Below are 15,991 nucleotides of genomic sequence, written 5' to 3'. Positions count from 1 at the left end.
TATCCACCACAGCCTCATTGTGCCAAATGGAAGTGTTCCAAGGCATCCAAAAGCTCCAGAGAATGGTATCAAGAGCTTATCTTTGTTGAATGTTATACCTTTCACTTTGAATATGCACACAATGGGTGTGTCTCAAAATGCATACTACCGTGCTCCGAGCATGCAAATTGAAGCATGGGAGGGTCGGAGTACGAGGCCAAATAAAAGTATGCGAAACAGAGCATGGAAGGTGTTTCTCGAATGCATAGTCCGTTTGTACATATTTTGAAGCATGCATCGACGCAAGCTTCAACGGTAAGTATGAAAATAAATATGACGCAACCACATTTTCTTGAAATCAACGGCGGCCATTACTTGAGCTGAAGCGAGGAAAATACACTCCTTCGGGAATGAAATGTTGCCTATTCACATCTCATATGTTGCCTGACTACGATATTTTATCTTGATACATTAATAAATACATTCTGTGTTCATTTTGGCATGGTTACCTGCCTACAATACCCACTGTAGTGTGCGTAGGTAACAAGCCCATAGTAAGTCAATAGAGCTAACTGGCTAGCTACTACTGTTAGCTAGCCAGATAGCCATGAAGAATTATTAGCTAGCTACCACTGAAGAATTTATATCTACATTGGATAACATTGGTTTTAGGCCATTTTTGCCTGTTTAATTAGCTAGGTGTCTAGCTAGATTACAACGATTCACAAATATCTAGTTGATAATTATTAAGTAAAACATTTGCTTTGTGTATATCTTCTTTCGTCTCTATTGTTGCCATTGTCCTGGCTGGAAGAAGGTTCAGTGAATGGGGAGATGCAGCGTGAGGTACTACAGTAGGAGTAGTGCAAGTGCATCTCAGGTGTAATGTTTAATGCATTCTCCAAAGTCTCGTCCTCACAAGAAGGTACTCAAGAGAAAGTCCTCTGAGAATGCACTTGGAGCATGAGAGTGTGAGCACGGTAAAATGCATATTGAGAAACCCCCTATATAACAAAGCTATAGAGTATGGATAGACTTTTAGTGAAACTATAGAGTATGGATTTCTTTACACTAAGTATATTTTTACTCATTTAATTTTAGATTCTTCAAAGTAGCCACCCTTTGCCTTGATGAAAGCTTTGCGCACTCTTTGCAATCTCTCAAACATCTTCATGAGGAATGCTTTTCCAACAGTCTTGAAGGAGTTCCCACATACGCTGAGCACTTGTTGGCTGCTTTTCCTTGCGGTCCCACTCATCCCAAACCATCTCAGTTGGGTTGAGGTCGGGTGATTGTGGAGGCCAGGTCATCTGATGCAGCACTCCATCACTCTCCTTGGTCAAATAGCCCTTACACAGCCTGGAGGTGTGTTTTTGGTCATTGTCCTGTTGAAAAACAAATGATAGTCCCAATAAGCGCAAAACAGATGGGATGGCAAATCGCTGCAGAAGGCTGTGGTAGCCATGCTGGTTAAGAATGCTTTGAATTCTAAATAAATCACAGACAGTGTCACCAGAAAATCACACTCACAAATTGTTTAACACTTTTTTGCTTACTATATGATTCCATATGTGTTATTTCATCGTTTTGATGTCTTCACTATTATTTTATTATTCTAGAAAATATAAATAAAATAAGAAAAACCCTTGAATGAGTAAGTGTGTCCAAACTTTGACTGGTACTAAATATATATAAACATTGTCCCCTATCTCTAACCACATCACTATTATTATCATTATTATTATTTAATCATTTATTATTATTATTACTGTTATTGTTGATGTCAGTATCTCACTTCACTTTGACAACAGTAGCTTTTTCATTAATGCTTACAAAGCTTATCTGAATCTGAATTTGTAAAGGCCTGGATGTTTCAAGTTCAGTTATTGGTTAGCTCGTAGTAGAGTTAGAGGATCTCTAATGAATCCTTAGAAAAAGCAACCTTCACTTTTAGCTGCCATAAGACAATGGAAAGCCTTTTATGCCTTATTGTGAAGCTCCTGTTCCGAAAGCCTTTTGGTTGAGGAATGATGCTGAAGTTCTCTTGGGAAGTTATCAAAATGTATCAATCTACAGTAAGCAGGACAAACTTTTGTGCATCAGAAGATACGTGCATCTCTACCCTTTAAGTGAGGCATAATTCCTTCAACCACCCAAAATGAAAGACGTCTAGATAGAATGAATGTTTGAGACAATGACAGCCTCAATGAGTGCCTGCGATGGGCCTGAGCTCCCAATGAAGCTACTGCACTTCAATGGGATAAGATAAGCTGTGACGAGGCACTGCACAGGGTAGAATAAAATGCAAATATTATTTTGCGTTGATGGTGAGAGAAGGCCATGCATTATCACATCTACCAGTATATCACTCTGCCCAAGCTTCATTACACCTTAACAAAGTCCAACTTTGAAAAGATACAGTCAGAAAGAGTATTTCCAAGACTCATTAGGATCTTTAGGATATTTCTCATTAAAGGAACATTTCCCCCCAAAATGATATTTTGGTATTTGTTTCATCAGTCCATTGTTGATATAGTCCAAAAATGTTTTGCATGTCATCAAGTTTTCAAGATATATATCTTTCAAAATACAGAAATACAGCTGGTATAATGCATTTTGCGTAATAACCTTGAGAAACGCAGCATCATACCGGCTGTATTTCAGTTCGTTTTTAAAGTTATATACAGTATCTTGACAACTTGATTTTCTCTAAGTGAATATCTAGGCTGAGCTATGGTAGGATAGGAGGTATGATGGAGTGGAAGGAGAGGAGAGTGAAAGGTAAGTGGAGTGAGTGTGTCAATAGCAGAAAGAGATGGCTGTGAAACCGTGCATGAATAGTCCACACTCCACATGTCCGACTGCAATTGACACAACCCTTTCAGAGAAACACTAAGGGGACAATCAAGTGGTCTGAAGGGTTTCTGTCTGTCCTGGAACAGTGTTCAACCACACACTGGCTCCACGTCATTTCACCGCTCAAGAGTGGATCTGCCATCGGGGGACAATAAGAGGGCAGTCTGGGTAGATGATGACAGAACCTTTACATTTATTTATTTTATGGCTGACATTTATTTACATAGACTGACAAGGAATTGAGAGTGGTCCAGAATGCAAGTGTTTTTTGTCTATTGACTATTATTACGCTTTTATGCATTATGCATTTTTGTAAAAAATAGTAAAAGTTGTTGGGTTTTGACTTGATTTTTTACTGGGCCCTGTACATGTTAAGGAAATTGTTAACAGCCAGCACTTGACCATATCAGGTGTGCATTTCTCTTACTTGAGTTAATAAGTGTTGTGTCATTGGTGTGATGATATTTGCATACCATCAGAGGACTTTGGACCAAGTCAGAATGATAGCCTCAGTGTCTGACCAGCATCATCCCTACATAAGTGTTCTTCAGCGTTTCAACAACTCAGCAACTCTCACACTTCAAACTACTACAGATCAAGGTAAGTGTGATATCCCTGAAATAACACATAAAACATGTTAGCATGGTAAGAAGTTACAACAGCTTAAATCATTGATAAATATGGTAAATATGGTGAAGGTATCTTAGCATAAATGAAGTGAATGTATATATTCTTTTTTTTCAAAAGTTCAAAGAAGGTGACCTGAGGTTTGCAAAGATTGATGAAAACAATAAAAAATAAAAATATGGCACAGATTAGATGACAGATATCAGATATTGTCCAGTTCCAGATGATTGAAGGACATGATGAGGTCAAAATAACTGTCACGTCCTGACCTTAGTTCCTTTGTTATGTTTCTTGTTTAGGTTGGTCAGGGCGTGAGTTGGGGTGGGCAATTCTATGTGTTGTTCTAGTTTGGGTTTTGTGTTTGGCCTGGTATGGTTCTCAATCAGAGGCAGCTGTCAATCATTGTCTCTGATTGAGATCCATATTTAGGTAGCCTGTTTTTCCCCACTTGATTTGTGGGTAGTTGTTTTTTTAAATTATGTCACCTTACAGAACTGTTTTGTTTCATACGCCGTTGTTATTTTGTTTAGTGTTCTCTGTTTAATAAATATTAACATGGACACGTACCACGCTGCATAGTGGTCCGATCTCTCCTACTCCTCCTCAGACGTGGACGACGAACGTTACAATAACATTCTCTAATAAGACCTCAACAAAAGAGCATCTTACATTCTCTATTTTGACATTTCCTGTCAACATCAAATGTCATCATGCTCCCATTTTGTCCTTTCAAAGGTGAGAAGAGGACAGAGCAACGAATTGTAGAAATCTAAGGATAATGACAAGTAAGGAAAGGAGAGGTGAGGAGTGACTCAGTGGGAGACCATTTAACTCTCAGATGGAGGACAGGCCTCCCTTTGTCTCGACCGGGAGGGAGGGAGTCCTTCCCCTGGAGAAGAGGAGAGGAAGAAATAACTTTCAATTCATCTCACTGTTCCTCTCATCAGACACAGGGAAAGTGTGACCCATGGTTGAATCTTTCCTGTGCCAGTCAGTGAATTATTGTCCAACGGTCCACATCAAGTCAGCTGAGGGTCAGTCACTTTTGAGGATTCCACTACCGTTAAGTAAACAGGCCATTTGAGTGGGTGTAACGACAACATCTGTTGACATTTAACATGTCATGAGGATATAAAGTTGAAAGTTGAACACACCCCTGGCCTACTCTAACTGCTCCTATCACTCCTCTCTACAGCTGACCAACAGTCGTAGAAAGGGGAACACCAACACTGCCAGCCACCTCAACAACCAGAGCAAGATGAACATCCGTGCTTTCCTGTCCAATGCCAAGCTAGAGATCGATGCCTTCATTGTCTCCAATGCTGCCGCTGGCAGCAGTGACACATTGACCAAGCAACAGCAGCAGCCCGGTGGCAAGAAGTTCAACTTCAGGAAGGACGTGCAGTGTGTCCGTGTGCTGGCCTTGCAGAGTCAAGAGCTGCCTTGGGTGGAGAACAAATTTATCTCTGTCTTTGTGGAGGACGAGAACGATGAAAACATCTGTTCCAGACAGATTGTTCCGTGCATGGCTTTGTCCTCTCTTGTGTCTTTCATCTTATATGATGTATAGCTATAGCAATGATTGATCCCATTGAAACTGTACTCTTTGGTTAATATCATTAGAAAGTGCTCTGACATTCCATTGAAAAAGAAGGCTTTTCAAATAAGTCATTTCAACACAGAACAAACCACAAAACACCTCACGAATGTGAAAATGCGCATTTGTACCTGAACATTTGAATGTTGACTCATCTTTCAGAGAAATGTAACTAAAACTATGTCACTTCTTTAGGGACTTTGGTATCATTGACAGCTTCTGAAAAACCTGTATTCTTCTGTATCCTTCAAATAAAACTGTTATGTGACTTCATGCTCTTGGGGAATTCTTCAGTGTATGAGCACTGTGCTCTTCATTATTGGGTAGTGAAAGAATGTTTTGCACGTCTCTATTTTGTCTCCCAGTTAAAGTGTGTCCTGTTACCCCTGTGTGATAGGCCTTATGTTCCTTCTATGGTCATCTGTTCCAGCTCAGATCAGAGAGTTACGCGCTCCTCTGTCTAACCTTCTCCATGGTCCAGCTCTGTGGCAATTCAGATTACATAGTTTAACTCATTCACACAGACGCCTTTGTGATGCTGCCCCTTCGATCTACAATGACTTGGCAGAAAACATATTATGAAAAATGTTTTTCAATGAAATCCAACATTTGTTTTCCTTGACCCACAAATATCTTTTTAGGAAAGAGGAAGCACTTACAAAGTGATGATCTCCAGGAGTTAGGGGAGGGAAAAGACCGTCTAACTCAATCTTAATTAGTAAGGATCTCAGACACAGATTTTAGGGGAATGTTCCTGCACTGGATGACAAACGAGGAGGGAGCTTTAATTTGTGTTTCTCTGTAACACTGGGGACTGGCTGATAAAACATTTGTGAGAACAGAGAAGGAGGGGAAAGAACAAAAACAAGGGCAAAGAACAATTTCATCAAAGTAGGTAAGTGATGATACTTTCCCTCAATAGTACTACAAAATCAAATGTATATAATGTCATTAACCTTTAACCATGTTTTATGCTGTTTAAGCTGCTATGTCATGCTTACTTATTATGTACTTATACATAATCTTTGCTTTTTCAAGATAAAGTTAATGGTAATCGTTATCCATCCATCCCTCTCTCTCTCTCTCTTTCTCTCTCTCTGTCTCTCTGTCTCTCTGTCACTCTCACTCTCATTCACTCTCTGTCTCACTCGCTCGCTCTCACGCTCTCATTCACTCTCTCTCTCTCTCTCTCTCTCACTGACTCTCTTACACACACACACAACCCCACCACAAACACAAACACACACACAGACAGACATGATCTCCTCCACAGTGTTGTTCTATGGGAACTACGTGCTGTGCCTGTGTCTGGGACTGCTGTGTGTGGTGTTTGTCAGTTACTGGAACATCGAGTGGCGTGGTGGCTTTGCCTGGGATGCGTCCTTTTTGCAGTTCAACTGGCATCCCGTGCTCATGGTGACTGGCCTGGTAGTCCTGTATGGGAACGGTGGGTCACAATAATGATTATGATAATGACCATAATACATTTAATTCAATCACCAGTATTTTCATTTAATGGAACATCTCAGATTGCTTCATACTGTGTGGACAAAAGCAAGAAATTATGGAAATTATAGCAGGGCAGATTGTAAATTAGAAACTGTGAGGACAGACGCTGGGAGACGAGAAGTAAGTACAGGGAGTGAATATTTAATAAATACCAGACATGAAACCGAACACGGACAGCGTCTGGAGGGGGGGAACATAACGACATTAATGCTGACACTGGGATCAAACTGAGTAATAGACAGATATAGAGGGGGCAATCAATAAAGTGATGGAGTCCAATGAAGCGCTGATGCGCATAACGATGTTGACAGGTGTGTGATGATGGGCCGCCTGGCGCCCTCGAGCACCAGAGAGGGGGAGCGGGAGCAGGCGTGACAAAAACAAACCTCCGTTTGGAAAAGTTGTAAATTGTTTTCTCCTTTGAGGGATCTCTCTAAAAACTTGTTTGAATTTGGTTTCTTTCAATTTCTTACGTGTGTACTTGTACTTGATTCCACTGTTTCTATTGTGTCAAGCTAAATCAAACGTGTCTAAAGTATTTTAAAGAAAATAAATAGACCTGGCCTTCTATTTGGATCCAGGTCAGGTATCTCCACAAGGTCTATCACAAAGCCAAGATAATAAAGGCTTTTTAAACTACACCAAAAAACAAAATACTTCCAACAGGAGCGCTTTGACCAACCTGTCAATCTGGTCTCAGAGCATTTCATATTATTCTGTATATAATTCCAACACTCCATTTAGTATGCTCGCTGGCTAACGTTAACTAGGCTAGGGGTTAGGGTTAAGGTTAGGAGTTAGGTTAAAGGGTTAAGGTTAAGGTTAGGGGAAGGGTTAGGTAAAGGGTCAAAGTTAGGGTTATGGAAAGGGTTAGCTAACATACTAAGTAGTTTCAAAGTAGCTAAAAAGTAGTAACTAGTTGAAAAGTTGCTAAATAGCTAAATTGCTACAGTTGTCCGTGATGAGATTTAAACTCACAATCGCTGGTTTGATTGATGTTCGCGTCATACGCCCACTCATCCATCCTACTACCTAATTAGGCTTGCCATATCAAATGGGCTTGAATACTTATTGACTCAAGACATTTCAGCTTTTCGTTTTGTATTAATTTCCAAACATTTCTAGAAACTTAATTTCACTTTGACAGTATGGGTTATTGTGTGTAGGTCAGTGACACAAAATCAAAATGTAATCCATTTTGAATTCATGTTGTAACACAGTTTTTTGTGGAATAAGTCAAGGGGTGTGAATACTTTCTGAAGGCACCATTTGTGCCATGGCAATCTTCCAATCTTCAGTCTCCCTACATCCCCATGTCACTTAGTATACATTAAACAATTAATACACTATACTCTTCCCAAGTCCCCCACTCCCAATCAGTCTTGCTGTATTTACTTTATTAGTGATCTTCAACTGACCTTGCACTGTAGCGTTCCTCAATGATGTGACTGTGTACCAGTACATTATTGTAAGTATCCATATAGGTCTTGGAGTGGTTATAAATACTAAGTGGTTATAAACTGTATGTAATAACATGTTGGAGTGGTCATGTTACATGTGGTAGGACAGGCTAGTGCACCCAGAAGAGACAAACACAGAGTGGAGACAATACATCCCACCATCTGGGAAAGGCTGATCTAAAAGTATTCCCTCTTTCTGTGTGTGTGTGTGTGTGTGTGTGTGTGTGTGTGTGTGTGTGTGTGTGTGTCTGTGTCTGTGTATGTGTGTTGTCTGTAGCGGCTATCCTATACCGCATCCCCTTTACCTGGAGTCAGAGGAAGCAGCACTGGAAGCTGGTGCACGCTGCTCTGCTGCTGTCCTCCCTGATCCTGTCCATCCTTGGGCTGTGTGCTGTGTTTGACTTCCACACAGGCTACCACATCCCCAACCTGTATTCCCTCCACAGCTGGGTGGGCATCTGCACCGTAGTCCTGTTCACTGCCCAGGTAGGAGGGGGAGACGTTGGGCAGGGACCAGGTTTTTTTCCCTGACCCATGTGAACTGACCAGGGAAAACTCTGGGCTCTTAGTAACTTTTTCATGTACATACCCTAATAAAAAAACATTCATATACCTGTGCTCAAGGTTCAAATTGCACATTGGGCAGCTTTTCTACCTCAAGCTCATTTGACGCAACCCATCTTGCTCAACCCTTTTCCTTCCCTTCTCATTGGTCAGTGGCTCCTTGGCCTGGTTGGTTTCCTGTCTCCCTGCTCTCCACTCGGGTTCCGTAAGCTCCTGAAACCAGTTCACGCCTGGATGGGCATGGCCATCTTTATCCTCAGCCTGGCCTCCTGTCTCTCTGGCATCAACGAAAAACTGCTCCTTGCTCTGTGAGTGACTACAAACGCTGATCCTCCACCAATAACAACTAACTACATTGGTCCAACAATCTACACAATGATTTTCTGTATAAAGGCCTATGTGACATTGAAAAGCTTTAGGCTACATGAAATATTCACAGTTATGGATAAATTAAAGAACTTTACATTTTACAGAACAAAATTAGGTTTGACAACTTATAAGAGCATAAAAGCAATTTCATTGTAGTATTTCCTTAGCCTTGGTGCCCCAAAACTCTTGACATTGACGAAAGAGTTGGCCACAGAAACAGATTGGTTCCCAGGTTAGCCTTTCCCTTTAACTTCAGTGACTCCATGAAAGGAGATGTCATTCATTTGAGGGTTTATCTCTCTATTCAGCAACGGCAACAGCAACAGCACCGCAGCCTATTCCTCACATCCTGCAGAGGCCTTGTTTGCTAACTTCCTGGGTGTCCTAATCGTGGCCTTTGGATTGGTGGTCCTTGGAATCCTGTCCAACCAGAGGTGGAATAGGCTGGAGCCAGGGGAGGAGAGCTCTAGAGTGAGTATTTTGCTGTCTGCAGTAATATCGTAGACTGAGTGACAGCCTGTTTCTGGGATAGCCAGGTGTGTTTCAGATACATATTTTCTAAGCAGGTCTGTGCAGATTATCATACCTTTACAATACCTGGACAAGTATTTATTATCTATAGGAACCACATCAACATGATATAATGACTGATTCTATAATCTCTACAGACCTGCACAGAAAATGTGAATCTGAAATGCACCTATTGTGACAATGACAAAGGATTTGTGCAGTTCATGGCAAAATTCAGTCATTTTCCAAAGGACACAAACAGACCTAGCTGGCTTTTGTAATTGAGACTGAGCTTAGTAGACCCTTGGCTTTGCCTTTGAGACTGAGCTAAATGCTTGCAAATGTTGGCCCCCCTATCCATGTAATCGTATTCATTATGTTCACCGATCCTAGATCATCACTCCTACTCTGAGATGCTTTATGAATACCGGCCCTGATGCTTTTTTATTGGCTGTAGCCTACTGTGCTTGGAATTATAGTTGTCATTTTTATGCTTTTACTCCAGTCATTGCTTCCGGAGGACAACTGAAGAAGTAGAAGACCTTGGTGTTCTCTTCTTCTCCCTGCCCTTTTCTATTTTTGGATAATGGATCAATTGGAGACAAAGAACACTCTGATGTTCCCTCCTGTGTCTCAGAACACCAGCTGTGGTAGTAGTTACACGTGACATAATGACATGATGACTGACATGCAATGTTTTTACTCTATACCGTCTATAGTATAAGGGAGACTATGTGCATTGAAGCCTTATTGTGTGGTATAAGCCCTATAGAAAAGTTTGTGGTCATACACACATCCTTAAAAACATAGGTGTTGGGCTAATAAAAAATACTAGTATAGAACAATAATTCACCACTTTATTGACAACCTTTTGATCCAAAACACATTTTTGTCAGGTAAAAAAAAGAGTGCTCACATCCCAAAATATACACATTTCACCTCATATGACCATTGCTGACATGACGCATGGTGGGTGCAAAAGCAATTTGTGTGTCTCTAATAATGTAATAACTATCACATGTCAGGTAAGACCCAGATGCAGACAACGTCGAAGTAACAACAGTTTATTAATCGAACAGGGGCAGGCAATAGGCAGGCAGAGGTCGGTTATCCAGATAGGTGGGGCAAAGGCACAGGACGGGAGGCAGGCTCAGGGCAGGCAGAATAGTCAACACCGGTACAAATACACAGGGGATAATGGGGAAAATGGGCGACACCAGGAGGGGGGTGGAGACAATCACAAAGACAGGTGAAACATCAGGGTGTGACAAATAACAATGAGATGGGTACATGTAGTCGTTCCAGAAAAGAATATATATTTCCAAAATGACTAAGTAGGTGACCTGGAAGGCAAGACTAATTAAAGTGACATATTCATGTAGGAAATTATCTATAGGCCCTATACCATACAATTATTAGGCTGTACAACTGCATAGTCCATTCTTAAAAGTTCTTTTAGGGCTCGGATGCCGCTAGCTGGAGCGTGCCAAATTCAAATGACAAAATTGTAATATTAAACATTCATGAACATACAAGTGTCTTACATCATTTAAAAGCTTAACTTCTCTAGGGTTCTGTTATACTCACAGACATTATTTGAACCATTTTGGAAACGTCAGAGTGTTTTCTATCCAATGCTATAAATGCTACCGGCCTAGCTTCTGGGCCTGAGTAACAGGCAGTTTACTTTGGGCACGTCAGTCATCCGGATATTCAGGATACTGCCCTAAGAGGCTGATTTAATCATGCCTGATCCTACTCTCTCTGTTAAAACTTTATCATAATAATGTACTAAAAACACTATACTCTCTTTGCAATGAAAATTGGTCGTGTTTTGTGAAATGTTTATTAAAGTTGCCATATCCTCCTGAAACCCAGCAAATCATTTTTGTCCACTTTAATGGACATAGTTTTTTATTCATATCTTTGAGGCCATTATACATGCCACTGTGTTAAGTCCTGTTGTACCTTTGAAAGGATAATCAAGAAGGGTGTAATTGCGGCCTGCAATTTGAGGCGTTCCTGCATATGGGCAATCCGTCATCTGCAGGAACCCCTCTTTAGAATGATGTTCATCGACTACAGCTCAGCATTTAACACCATAGTACCCTACAAACTCGTCATCAAGCTCGAGACCCTGGGTCTCGACCCCACCCTGTGCAACTGGGTACTGGACTTCCTGACGGGCCGCCCCCAGGTGGTGAGGGTAGGTAACAACATCTCCACCCTGCTGATCCTCAACACTGGGGCCCCACAAGAATGCGTTCTGAGCCCTCTCCTGGACTCCCTGTTCACCCACGACTGCGTGGCCTTGCACGCCAACAACTCAGTCATCAAGTTTGCGGACGACACTAGAGTTAGGCTTGATTACCAACAATGACAAGACGGCCTACAGGGAGGAGGTGAGGGCCCTCGGAGTGTGGTGTCAGGAAAATAACATCACACTCAACGTCAACAAAACAAAGGAGATGATTGTGGACTTCAGGAAACAGCAGAGGGAGCACCCCACTATTCACATTGACGGGACAGTAGTGGAGAGGGTAGTACGTTTTAAAGTTTTTAAGTGTCTCGGCGTACACATCACGGACAAACTGAATTGGTCCACACACAGACAGCGTTGTGAAGAAGGCGCAGCAGCGCCTCTTCAACCTCAGAAGGCTGAAGAAATTTGGCTTGTCACCAAAAGCACTCACAAACTTCTACAGATGCTCCATCGAGAGCATCCTGTCGGGCTGTATCACCGCCTGGTACGGCAACTGCTCCGCCCACAACCGTAAGTCTCTCCAGAGGGTAGTGAGGTCTGCACAACGCATCACCGGGGGCAAACTACCTGCCCTCCAGGACACCTACACCACCCGATATCACAGGAAGGCCATAAAGATCATCAAGGACAACAACCACCCGAGCCACTGCCTGTTCACCCCGCTATCATCCAGAAGGCGAGGTCAGTACAGGTGCATCAAAGCAGGGACCGAGACTGTTAAACAACCAACACTAACATTGAGTGGCTGCTGCCAACATACTGACTCAACTCCAGCTCACTTTAATGATGGAAATTGATGTAAAAAATGTAACTCTAGCCACTTTAAACAATGCCACGTAACATAATGTTTACATACCCTACATTACTCATCTCATATGTATATACTGTACTCTATATCATCTACTGCATCTTGCCATCTTTATGTAATACATGTATCACTAGCCACTTTAAACTATGCCACTTTTATGTTTACATACCCTACATTACTCATCTCATATATATATATATACTGTACTCAATACCATCTACTGCATCTTGCCTATGCCATTCTGTACCATCCCTCATTCATATATCTTTATGTACATATTCTTTATCCCTTTACACTTGTGTGTATAAGGTAGTAGTTGTGGAATTGTTAGGTTAGATTACTCGTTGGTTATTATTGCATTGTCGGAACTAGAAGCACAAGCATTTCGCTACACTCGCATTAACATCTGCTAACCATGTGTATGTGACAAATAAAATTTGATTTGATGATTTGATTTATACTTCTATTGGTACATTTTTCAGCTAGAACTCCAGTACACAGGCGGGAGGCGGGCGCTCCAGTACTGTAAGTGATGGGAATGCACCATAACGTTGGATGCCAATTGCCAATAAACCCCACATAGGAAAAATAAGAGCTGGTGGCGACAACAGTAGCTAACTAGTTAGGACAACGGTAGACAGTGTCCTTCGCCCCCCCCGCCTGTCGGGCACTGCTTTTCCGCAGTTCTGTTAATGACGGCGAGGGCAGGTGTTAGGCAGGTGTTAGCCCAATAATGGACTAAAGGAGCCTACCATTATTCCTTATAGTCCAAGGACCTTAAATGTTCTGTTTAAAGGTGAATTGGCTCTGGAAGCCAAAACAGCCAAATACTCCATCTAAACCTGAATCGATTCTCAATTGAAGTACGGTTCTAGAACCATAAATCCCTCTACTTTCATATCACATCTAAATAATTTTACACTTATTTCACAAAATACACACTAAAAGTACACAGTTGCAGCCAACAGTATTTTTCAGTGACAACAAGTTTGTGGTGTCCATCTTCCATTTACACACAGGTGTTTGGAGACAGCAATAGCTAATTAGCACAGGTAGTCCACTCTGTCTTCCGTCTGTTTTCCGTAACAAGCAGTGTAACATGGAAGTATGGGCGTCAGTTTTTTAAATTATTTCTCCTGATATACGTTCTTTGTGTTCCTAAATCTGCGCCGCAAGTGATGCTTGTTAACGTTCAGACCAAGAATCGGGGGTCTTAATAATGCAGTGGGCTAAATCAGGGTCACACAGTGTGTTTCTTGGAAGTCTTCAACAAATCTAAGTATACACCTCACATACATGGTTATGGGCTTACAAAAAATCTGTACCATGTCAGATATAGAGTTAAAATGTATTCAATTTTGAGTTTGCATCCCAATATTACACTTTACCATTTGACATAGAAACACGGGATCTTCGGCGTTTAAAAATGACAATGAAAAATATGAATATTGCACCCATGAGGCCACTAGGTCATTTGACTGCAGGAAAGGGCTAACACAATTCCAAATCCCTATCTCCATCCATGTCTAATTTAGGAAAGGGCCAATTTTTTTGCTAGCTAACTAGCTAACCACCGGAGGACAACAACACAACAAGATGCAACAATTCAAGTTTTTCTTTCAGTAAGGTATGCTCTCAATGGGATTTGATAGGAGACAACAGACAGCATCACATAGATGGCCTACACATAGAGACAGAGGGGGCGCTGATTCGCTCGCACGGATGCTTTCTCCTGTGAGATATATTCAGCCTCTTGCGAATTTAAGGAACATTATGAAACACAGAGAGACGAAAGATTTAAAAAAAAAAAAATGTTCTTGGTCCATTTTTTGGGGAAGCCTGGCTTCCCTTGGATCCATGAATACACGTCACTGATTAAATAAGATCTTGTTCATAAATGTCTTCCGTAGTGGACATCAGGATGCGCCATCTGTTTTTTACTTACTGTACCCATTTACTGTCATGTTATATTTGTCATATTTACTTTCAACCGATTCCTTATGTCAACTACATTGCACATACAATCCAAAAATCTCTGTGTTTTCATCAATCTCAGTGGTCTGTAGTCATGCAGAGAGGAAGCCTTGAGGGGTCACAATGGAACACAAGTCTGAGTTTAAATAACCAGTGCGTGCTGCTTACGTATTTTGTTTGACAATAACACTGAGCTAAACTAAACTACGGGTGAAATCCATAGAGATTTGGACAAACAATGGCTTATTCAAAATTGTGAAAACAACTGTGGAGATGCCGGGGATTGAACCCGGGGCCTCATACATGCAAAGCATGCGCTCTACCACTGAGCTACATCCCCCTCTGTACATTTGGAGAAAAAATGCGGTTTTCTAAACAAAGCATTGGAAATGTCATTGAATATATCAATGAAATAAAGTTTTTGCAGTTGCCATTTCTCCAAAAAAGTATACTCCGTTATCGCAGAGAATATACTGTAGTTAAATTGTCTACGGAGGACACCGGGAAGATTGTTCTTCACCTTTACCACAAGATGGCAGTATCTCCATACTACATACTGTATAAACCATGACATCGACCTCAACGTTTGATTTCACCAGAGATTTGATATCACCAAAGGAAAGGCTATATTTGGATATGGTCTTTGGCCATCAAAGATGGTGGTAAATAAACATTAATCAACACATTGAGTCTCCTTAATGTACATGTTGTTATCATGAATTTGACTTGTGCTTTCAACTTGAATGTCTTATTGTGTATGCATTGTAATATCCATGTATTTCAGCATCTTGGACTCCAATACATCCAGTGGCGACCCGTCATTCAGGGCAGGTTGTCGGTTTTGCATTTTATTTTGGCATTAATACATGTCACATATCAGTTTGCAAACAATGTTAAAAAAATATATATATAATATTGAGTTAATAAAGACGCATACAAACATGGGCTCTTTTTTCTTGCCTGAGTAGGCAGCACCAAAATGCAGCTGTTTCCGCCTAGCTCAGTGCTTTCAGTGCAGCCAGCGGAAAATACACAGCGTAGGGTGTCACTCCCTGATCTGTTTCACCTGTTCCTGTGATTGTCTCCACCCCCTCCAGGTGTTGCTTATTTCCCCCTGTGTATTTATTCCTGTGTTTCCTGTCTCTCTGTGCCAGTTCATCTTGTATGTTTAGTCAAGTCAACAAGCATGCTATTTTCCTTTTTCTAGTCCTTCCGGTTTTGACCCTTGCCTGTGTAACAGTATATCTATCGTCCGTCCCCTCGCACGAACCAGGAACCCTCTGCACACACCAACAGCTGACACCCACGAAAAGCCACTGCCCTTGTAGAGCAAGGGGAACAACTACTTCAGGTCTCAGAGGGAGTGATGTCACCGATTGAAACGCTATTAGCGCGCACCACCGCTAACTAGCTAGCCATTTCACATCAGTTACACCTGTTTCTGGACTCTGTGTCCGCATGCCTGACCATTCTAC

At 41.4% G+C, this 15,991-nt stretch overlaps 1 protein-coding gene, 1 long non-coding RNA gene and 1 other non-coding gene across 5 annotated transcripts; 2 read left to right on the top strand and 1 right to left on the bottom strand.

Moving 5' to 3' along the window:
* The first annotated feature begins 3,335 nt into the window (after nucleotides 1-3,335).
* On the top strand, nucleotides 3,336-5,332 carry LOC115128877 (uncharacterized). 2 transcript variants are annotated; one of them, XR_003863562.2, is made up of 3 exons: nucleotides 3,336-3,435; nucleotides 4,198-4,496; nucleotides 4,658-5,332. It is a non-coding gene; the product is annotated as an uncharacterized LOC115128877 (long non-coding RNA). The 2 variants fall into 2 exon arrangements; XR_010463759.1 differs by lacking the exon at nucleotides 4,198-4,496.
* A 363-nt stretch (nucleotides 5,333-5,695) lies between these two features.
* LOC115128876 (lysosomal membrane ascorbate-dependent ferrireductase CYB561A3-like) lies at nucleotides 5,696-12,965 on the top strand. Of its 2 annotated transcripts, none has more exons than XM_029659006.2 (6): nucleotides 5,696-5,950; nucleotides 6,311-6,506; nucleotides 8,306-8,514; nucleotides 8,746-8,900; nucleotides 9,270-9,432; nucleotides 9,977-12,965. In XM_029659006.2, the coding sequence occupies exons 2-6, from the start codon at nucleotides 6,317-6,319 to the stop codon at nucleotides 9,998-10,000; spliced, it is 741 nt and encodes a 246-aa protein (XP_029514866.1). In that variant the 5' UTR covers nucleotides 5,696-5,950; nucleotides 6,311-6,316; the 3' UTR covers nucleotides 10,001-12,965. The 2 variants fall into 2 exon arrangements, with proteins under 2 accessions (XP_029514866.1, XP_029514865.1); XM_029659005.2 differs by having other exon boundaries at nucleotides 5,696-5,954.
* Nucleotides 12,966-14,784: 1,819 nt separating this feature from the next.
* Nucleotides 14,785-14,856, bottom strand: trnaa-ugc (transfer RNA alanine (anticodon UGC)). The gene has a single exon. It is a non-coding gene; the product is annotated as a tRNA-Ala (tRNA).
* Between the last annotated feature and the right edge of the window lie 1,135 nt (nucleotides 14,857-15,991).

The sequence above is a fragment of the Oncorhynchus nerka genome, linkage group LG4 (genome assembly GCF_034236695.1).
Source record: "Oncorhynchus nerka isolate Pitt River linkage group LG4, Oner_Uvic_2.0, whole genome shotgun sequence".
NCBI lineage: Eukaryota > Metazoa > Chordata > Actinopteri > Salmoniformes > Salmonidae > Oncorhynchus > Oncorhynchus nerka.
This window is presented reverse-complemented; position numbering and strand designations above follow the sequence as displayed.

What these genes read in the sequence shown, in the direction of transcription:
- LOC115128876 (XM_029659006.2), top strand. Translation starts at nt 6,317, where the DNA reads ATGATCTCCTCCACAGTGTTGTTCTATGGGAACTACGTGCTGTGCCTG. An exon ending in TAGTCCTGTTCACTGCCCAG is followed by an intron (nt 8,515 to 8,745) that starts GTAGGAGGGGGA and finishes CTCATTGGTCAG; the next exon opens with TGGCTCCTTGGCCTGGTTGG. An exon ending in CAGGGGAGGAGAGCTCTAGA is followed by an intron (nt 9,433 to 9,976) that starts GTGAGTATTTTG and finishes CTTTTACTCCAG; the next exon opens with TCATTGCTTCCGGAGGACAA.